Genomic DNA, 8,914 nt, shown 5'->3' with positions numbered 1-8,914 from the left:
ATAAAGACAGCTTCCCGGTTACAAAATATTTCAATACTAGCCACTTAGTTATCCACTTAAAATCATTAAAAAAGTACATAGAAAGCAGAGCAAAAATCGAACGGTTTTGTTTAAAAAACGACTCCTTACAACAGCCACTAACCCATGGGCGCCATCTTGGGCGGATCAATATAAACACGACTCCATTTTATAGTCAACCCATCACACGCTGTACCTCTCTGCGCGGTAGGAAGGGTGAAGGAGAAAAGTCAAACCATCTCTGAATGAACACACGTCGTTCACTTTTTCTATTCCTTTCTCTATAATTAGCACCTTGTCCAAAAGGTGAAATAATTTGGAATTACTTCAACTTAATCAACTTGCCGGCAATCCCCCCTCCCCCACTTTCTACCCACAGGCTGGAACTCTTTTCCTTCCGCGCATGTGTACATTTGATTCGAGGTCGGCCTTAGCACTCACTCAATGGCGACCGAAAATCTTGATTAAAGAGACCGGAGGCGGCCGGGCCCGGGGCTCAGACAAACAGCGGCGGGGACAACATTCTTTTCCAAAAACAAAAGCACACACACACACAAAAATTCTAAAGAAAATATACATATATAAATTACAAACAAGAACATAATATATTAAAAATCCATCATTGAAATCCAAGCATATAATTAAACAAAATTAAGGAAAAAATGGCCGAGACAACCGCTACCTCTCCTAAAGTCTCTCCATTAGAATCAGGTAAGGACAACAGGAAAAGACGACCTAAATTGTTTTATTCTACAAACAAAAAAGCAACGTTAAAAACGAGGTTTGTATTCTTTTTCGTTCCCCTCAGAACTCTACTTCCTAATCGCTCGCTTTCTCTCGGCCGGTCCGTGCCAAAAGTCCGCGGAGGTGAGTGGAGTATTCGAAACAATAATAAAAAAAGTTGTTTTAGTAAAACACAAACGGTCTTCGGTGATTATGTCGGAGATTAAACTTGTTTTTTTTTCTTCCCTGTCTGACAGATACTTGTGAACGAGCTTGAGGAGAAAGAGGTACGTATAGGCAGACGCCAGCGACCGCTCAACTCGTCCTGTCTGTCCTTTACTCCGTTTGCTGCTCCTGTTCGGCCTCTTATGTCACTCTAATGCTATCTGATTTGACGGTTCTTTTTTTCTCCCCCCTCTCCGCATTAATAAAAAAAACTCACCTGAGCGAGAAATTTAAAGACTTAACGCATTTTACCCCTTTTAGTAATATTTCCTGCCCCGTTCTCACCTCCCTTTTTTTTCTTTCAGCTGCTCCCGAAGCGTCTAGACTGGGAAGGCAATGAACATCACAGAAGCTATGAAAACTTTGTAAGTAATTTTATAATAAAAAAAATTAATGAGATAATTGTTAAGTTGGAAGAAAAGTTTTAATCCAGAATTTTATATGGTGATACTTTTTTAAAAAAAAATTCTGACAAGTTGGAATAAATTGTGTAACTTCTGCGTTTCCCGATTTTTTTTTTAATTTTTATGGTTATTTTGGGGTAAAAGGTGTTAAAAATGATAAATTGGGTTTTCTCTCGAAGGGGGCGCGGCTTTCGGAGGCAGCCCCATGCAACTACTTTGCATAATTAGGCTGCTGCTCAAATCACAATTCCGCTTTCATCGGCAAGAGGGAGAGAGAAACCCAGCTTTAGTGAAATCATCGCGGATTGGTTCAGAGGAAAAAACCCTGACCTCTAAAGTTGCGCATGCACCGAGCGTCATTTGGCTCCTTTTTTGGGAGAGAAATGCTGTCAGATAGGTTTGATTATGCCGGAAATTCAAAGTGTTAAACAAAAATGTCAAAGCTGGAAATTCACAACAAGCCAATCAATCAACTTTGGAGAGGGGAAAGACAGGTTAACATTGGGAATGGCGTTTGTAACGAAGCGCACCCTTCTGACTCGTCAGCTTGCTTTGTCAGATGGGTCTTAGTATCATTGTGTTTTTCAAATGGAAACAGTTTTGAAAATGAAATGGCACTTGTGGTGTAGTAATAGTGCCCCTACCCCTACCCCTAGACCTATAGACCCGAGGTCAAGTCCAACTTGTTCCAGAGGTTTGTTATAACAAAATAAAAATTGAAAGGATTCTGTAAATCAGAAACAAAAATAGAAATTGCTGGAAAAGTTTAGCTGGTCTGGCAGCATATATGAGAAATCAGTTAAAATTTCGGGTCCAGTGATCCTTTTTCAGAACCTTGAATCACTGGACTCTGATTTCTTTCCACATCTCTGAGCAGGTTGATTAGAAAAAGTTGTGAAAATGAAATGGGAGATGTTCGCACAATATTAAGAATCATGTTCGTCACTGTGTGCTTAGATTCTTGCAAAGCAAAAATATCACCCCAATTTCAAATTGACAGTATTCTGCTGTTGAAACAAATAGTTGTTTTTGTTACCCAGAGATTTGACTACTGCAGTGATCCTTTGGTCATTGCTTTATGTTTTATGCTGTAAAATTTGTGCTGTCCAAAACTCTGCTACCCCATCTTGAAACTGGCACAAGTCCCTAGGTGTTATTATCATGATTGTCATCATTTGCACTGAAATCGTGCATAGTTTGGTGTGATCTTTATTTTATAATATTTCTACAAAGTGCATTGGGACATTTTTGTGATTGTTATAAGATTCTTCAATAATTAACACATTGCATGCTGAACATCTAAGATGCTCTTGCTTCTGGTTAATGTGCAAAATGCTGTATTTTAAAATTATTAGCAACCTTATTGAAATTGGTATTCTATTCCGATTTTGGACTTAAAATGTTTATTACCTATTCTAAACAAGAAAGTCGAAACAAGATTAGATTTTATCTAGTTGTCCTCTCTATCCTTCACCATCTGCATTCATTCATATATCGCCAGTTACTTAAATATTGTGCTAATCAAGACAATAAAGTTAGACTCAGCATGTTTGTGGTACAGCTTTTGCTGCCTCTTCTTTGTCTGACTTTGGGCCCAGTACACTGCACATAATTCTTCTGAAATAGAAAGTTAGATTCTGAAGGACAGATAAGGCTAGAATGTACAATTTTGATTGACTACTCCAATGTGTTGCATCCTCTTTCTGCTTTAACTTAGTTGTGGATGTTTATTGTGTGCTGTTCCAGGTTTCATCAAATCAGCATGTGCCCCCTGATTATCTCTTACGGATATGCCAGCGAATTGGCATGTTGCTGGATAAGGAGCTTCCTTCAAGTGTATCTGGAGTACAGTCCCTACTTGGTGCAGGCAGACAGTCCCTACTTCGAACTGCAAAAGGTATATATTCTGGTTAACTTCCATATTCAGAATATTACTTTTGGATATTATTGCCATGAAGTATGAATGTTGTTTAGTTAATTAGCTGGTTGGCTGCAGCCATTCATTGTCATTTTGATAGCATTGTACTACTTAGCAAGTCTGTAAGAGATGGAAATTATTGTGTATGGCTTTATGTTTGGCTGTTAAAATATCACATGCTCTTTTCAGTATCATGTTCATGGGTTTTGTGCAATGCCCAAATAGTTGCCATTTTGAGAATTTTAGCAGTCTATTTGGCAGGGCATTTAAAGGTGACACCACACAGATATTTTGAATAGCAATTGTTGGATAGCAGATTTGGCATAGAAACTCGGGATGTGGTTCTTCATAAAGTAATAAACGTTGCATCCAGTTGTCACAAGATCTTAAAAAAATCATTGATTTTCAATCCCTCAGCTTGTTTCTCTGTAAACAGTTCCAGCCCTATAACCCTCCAAGATATGTCATCTTCCAATTTTTGCCTGTTGTGCATCACCAGTTTTAATTGTTCCACCTTTGGCAGTAGTAACTTAAACTGCCTCATTTCTGTGCCATGGAATTGTCTAAATCCCCTTCAAATGCTTGTTTGGACCAAGCTTTTGTGGTTCGGTGGAAAACTTTAGTTTCATAATTATTCTGTAAAGCCAATGAGTTCTTTTACTTTGTTAAAGACACTATGGAGTTCTATAAAAGTTGTTGAATAATATTAATGGAACATTTTTCTGTCAGAATCCATGTTTTACCTTGACCACAGTGCACAGCCTAGATGCTTGGCTGTTTGAGGACTGAACAAGGGTTAAGTACACAGTAACCAGATGTCAGTATGTTTATTAATGAAAACTGATTTGAACTGCTGGTGGTTTAACCATTATAGAGTCATAGTCATAGAGATGTACAGAATGGAAACAGACCCTTCGGTCCAACCTGTCCATTTCATCAAACTTAATTGTGCAAGCCTTTTACTGCATACAAATGTTTGGAGTGCCTTTTCACTTGGGTAAGAGGGCACTTGACGCATTGTGCTGGATAGCTTTGGCTTTGCCCAGTTCCATTTGATTGGTGCTGAATAGTTACATTTTTAATATCCTAGACAAAATAATAATCTGAGCTGCTAACTTGATGCATATTGTGATTTAGTAACTAAAGGTGGAAAAAATTTTAAGCAGTAGACTTCTGTTTTGTGGCTTTCTCTTTTTTTTCTATGCTTCAAATTGTCTAAGGATTAAAACGAGGGTAGAGAATAATGATTTTAACCCTGGAGGGAAGTGTTTAGTTATGTCTTCCACAGGGGTCTCATCATGCGTCTGCAAAGCACCTTGGGGTATTTTATTCATTAATATGCTATATAAATATCATTTGTAGTACATCGGTTTCTCGAGTTGGTATTGAGACCACTACTATTTTTAAAATATATTAGCAACCAGGACATAATTTCAAAGTTTGAAGATAATATGAAATATGCCATTCTTGATGTGTCAGGAAATTATTGGCAGTGCTGAAACAGGCATATTAAATTGAATACACTGAAATGATTAGTTTCTGTAGGAAGTATGAGCAAAGGCATTATCAAATCAATAGTGTAGTATTACAAGGGAGAATAAAATCTGGAGAATTTGTAAATGCAACTACATAAGGACTCTTTGGCTTCATAGAGACTTGCCATATCATTTATAAATCAGTGGTTATGCCTCAGTTGGAAGATTGTGGAAAATTCTGGACATCGTGCTACAAAAGATGTCTAGGCTGTTGAGGGGGGGTAAAGAAGATTTCCAAAATGATTGAATATGCAAGGTTTAAATTGTGGTGAGACTGAAGAGGTTAAGGGAAGATTTGATGCAGGTGTTGAAAATATTGAAAGGTTTTGTTGAGAACAAATAAATGTTCTTGTGGCACACTGATAGTGTCCTTATCTCTGAACCAGGTTCAAGTCCAACCTGCTCCAGAGGTGTGTACAATGTGTAAACTGCAAAGTATTTTGAATGTAAATAAAGGGTTGTGGCACAGTGTAGTGTCCCAGTATTTAGGCCCAGAAGGCTTGAGAGTTTAGACCATACATTGCTGTGGAGGAAGTGGAGTTGGCTGCTACTGCTTGGAGATTAGAAAATGGTGTCTATTGCCTGAGGCGAGAGCCCAGAGTGGAGACTGAAGAGAGGGAAGAGCATGGAGATGGGCCTGAAGGTTGAAACTTGGAAACAGGGACCTGTGTTGCATCCTGGAGTTAAGGTTGGTGGTGTTACCTGGGTCTGAATGGGAATTGCTGTGTGCTGCCTGGGACCCCTTCAACTGTTACTGCTTTGGTTGCTGTCTGGGGGCCCTCTGTTGCTGGTGTAGCATGGGGCCACTTTGAATAGTTGCTTTTCGTATGTGGAGACCCCTTGGAATATTGCTGCAAACTCTGCTACTGGTATACGTAGTTGAGTAATTTCTTCCTGGGATCTTTGCAGCTGCCTTGGAACAGTTGGGGTTCATTTTGTTTGTTTGTTTTTCTTAATTCTGAGAGGTTGGTGTGGCTCAAAGTACTATGGTAACTTTAACACCAATTATGGCAGGGATCAGTCTCTCCTATGTCGAGGAAGCTACTACTGCTTCAATCCCAGTGTCGTTTGTGGGCCTGTCACTCTTCACAAACAATCTGTTGGTTTAAAACCTACGTGGACATGTAGAATCCTGAGTTAAGGTGATGGCTAGTGTTAGTGTTGAGAATAAAAAACAAATGAGTGTTGCTATTCATGGAATGGGTAGTATATCAAGAACAGAATATTAAACTAATGTTAAAAGAGCCAGTTGTTTTTGTCTGGGTTGGTTTATTTTGTGTTTAAGATTGGTGGAAACTAACTCAATTTCGAAGCTTAATCAACTAAGTACTTGTGAAAACAAATTGTAGTACTATGGGAAAGAGCAGGAGAGCGAGATTAATTGTGCAGCTCTTTCAAAGAGGCTGCACGTTTATAAGAAATCAAATGGCCTACTTTGTACTATGCTAATTTCCCAGCAAAATAGACTAGGATGAGCTATGGTTGCAATCTGACACTTAGATGGTTTGCCTAGTGCCATACTAAGTTATGTACTCAACGTCTGAAACAGATGAAGCACTTTATAAGTCATTGATGTTTCTGAGAAGGATTGGAAACTCTCAAACTCTTGTTATGCTATCAAAAATATCAATTATATTCCTTCATTGGATGATCAAAAATGAACAGACCTTCTCTATTCTTTGGTTCTTATAATGAGCTTATTTTTAAATTGGACATTTGAACCAAAATAAAGGAGGCTTAGGTTTTCTGGGACTCTTCCTTCACTAATGGGACTGCTTTTGCAGTTGATGTTTACTCCTGGCTCAGGTGGTTAGTTGCTTAATATAGTGTTCCACTCATCGAAATTAAAAGAGGCATACAATACTTATAGCTGCATCTTGTTCTTAGAAATTAACAATGCACAATTATTTGCATGCACATGCAATGTGGTTTAAAATTTCATTTCTCTCATAACAAACTTTTGTAACTTCTAAATGGTGTATTTTCTTTTCTGTAGTGTCATTTTTACCAAAATACTAAATTGTTTTGCTTGCTTGTTGATGTTAGGTATGTCACGGTCATACAGCACAGAAACAGGCCCTTTGGTCCAGCCAGTCCATGATGACCATAATCCCAAACTAAACCAATCCCACTTGCCTATTCCTGACCCATATCCATCCAAACTATTCCTATTAATGTACTTATCCAAATGTATTTTAAATGTTGTAATTGTACCCACATCCACTACTTTCTCAAGACGTTCATTCCAAAGTGAATCACTCTCTGTGTAAACGAAAAAATTAGTCTCTCATGTCTTTTTAAAATCTGTCTTCTCACCTTAAAAATGTGCCTTCCAGTCTCGAAATTCCCCATTTTAGGGAAAAGACAATTACCATTAACTCTATCTATACCTCTTGTTATTTCATAAACTTCAATCAGGTAATCTCTGAACCTCCTATGCTCCAGGTGAACAATGTCCCAGCCTATCCAGCCTTATAACTCAAACATTCCATACCTGGCAACATTCTGGTAAATCTCTTCTGAACCCTCTCCAGCTTAATGATATCTTTTCTACAACTGGATGACCAGAACTGGACACAGTATTTCAGAAGAGGCCTTACCAATGTCCTGTACAGTATTAACGTAACATCCCAATGCCTATGCTCAAAGGATTGTGCAATGAAGGCAAGTGTGCTACAAAACTTTTTTTTTAGCCAATCTATCTATACGTGACGCAAACTTCAAAGAATTATGTACCTGCACCCTAGGGCTCTCTGTTCTTCAACACTGTGCACGGCCTTATCCTTGTTTGATGTACCAAAATACAATACCTTGCATTTATAAAGATGGAATTCCATCTGCCATTTTTCAGACCATTCACCCCTTTGATCAAGATCCCTTTGTAATCTTAGAAAACTTTCTTCACTGTCAACTATGTCACCAATTTTGATGCCGTCCGTAAACTTACTAACCACGACTTCTATGTTCTCATCCAAATGACAAACAAAAGAAGACTCAGAACCGATCCCTGTGGAATACTGCTAGTCACAGGCCTACAGTCTGAAAAGCAACCTTCCACCGTCACTTGCTGTCTTCTGCCGTGAAGCCAATTAGGTATCCAATTGACAAGCTCATCCTGAATCCCATGTCCTAACTTTATTAATTAGTCTATCATGTAAAAGCCTTTACTAAAATCCAAACAAACAATGTCTATTGGTCTGCCATCAAAATATTTTGGTAATTTCCTCAAAAACCCAATCAAGTTTGTGAGATATGATTTTCCTTGCATAAAACCATGCTGACTGTCCCTAATCAATTTTTGCCCCTCTAATGACTATAAATTCTACTTTTTATGATCACCTCTAATAATTTACGCACAACTGAAGTCAGACTCTCAAGGAAGAAACTTCCTTGGTTTCTCCTTACAACCTTTCTTAAACAAAAGTACAACGTTAGCCAATCATTAGACACCTCACCCCTAGTTATAGGTGATGCAAATATTTCTGCAGGGTTTCACAATTTTCTTTCTTTGTTCACACACCGTTCTGGCTTATGTTAGATCAAGTCCAGGAGATCTTATCCACCTTTTATATTCTCTGAGACCTTCTGACCTTCCTCTTCTGTAATGTGAACTGTTTTAAACATCAAAGTTTACTTCTCTGCATTCTCTCGGCTCCATTTCTTTCTCTGCAGTAAAAACTAATGCGAAGTATTCATTTAGTGTTCCTCCCATCTCAGGTTCAACACAAAGATGACCTCCTTGATCTTTAAGAGGCCGTAACCTCTCTCTCTAGTTACCCTCTTGCTCATAATGTATTTGTAGAATCTTTTTGGGTTATCCTTAACTTTATCTGCCAATGCTATCTCACATTCCCTCTTTGCCTTCCTGATTTAAGAATGCCCCTATATTCTTTATATTGAATTAACAGATTCATTTGAACCAAGTTGTCTATTTCTAAAATAAGATTCTCTTTTATTCTCAACTAGAACTTCAATATCTTTATTCATCCATTGTTAGTTAATCTTACTAGTCTTACCCTTCACTCTGACAGGAACTCTCATCCTTACACTCTTGAATGCCTCCCACTTATCAAACATCCTTTTACCTGCAA

General features: G+C 38.2%; 1 protein-coding gene across 1 annotated transcript in view; it reads left to right on the top strand.

Annotated features, from left to right (window-relative positions):
* The first annotated feature begins 512 nt into the window (after positions 1-512).
* LOC122555330 (bromodomain and WD repeat-containing protein 1) overlaps positions 513-8,914 on the top strand; it is a 216,212-nt gene continuing 207,810 nt past the window's right edge. Inside the window, exons 1-5 of the mRNA XM_043701209.2 lie at positions 513-729; positions 827-885; positions 999-1,028; positions 1,272-1,331; positions 3,117-3,267. Coding sequence (XP_043557144.2) covers positions 681-729; positions 827-885; positions 999-1,028; positions 1,272-1,331; positions 3,117-3,267 — 349 coding nt within the window. The 5' untranslated portion in view covers positions 513-680. The remainder of the gene's footprint in view (positions 730-826; positions 886-998; positions 1,029-1,271; positions 1,332-3,116; positions 3,268-8,914) is intronic.

The sequence above is a fragment of the Chiloscyllium plagiosum genome, unplaced genomic scaffold (genome assembly GCF_037043375.1).
Source record: "Chiloscyllium plagiosum isolate Xiang-an unplaced genomic scaffold, Cpla_swu_hap1 HiC_scaffold_12, whole genome shotgun sequence".
In the NCBI taxonomy this organism is placed as follows: domain Eukaryota; kingdom Metazoa; phylum Chordata; class Chondrichthyes; order Orectolobiformes; family Hemiscylliidae; genus Chiloscyllium; species Chiloscyllium plagiosum.
The sequence above is the reverse complement of the archived record's forward strand: the minus strand, read 5'-3'. Positions and strand labels throughout refer to the sequence as shown.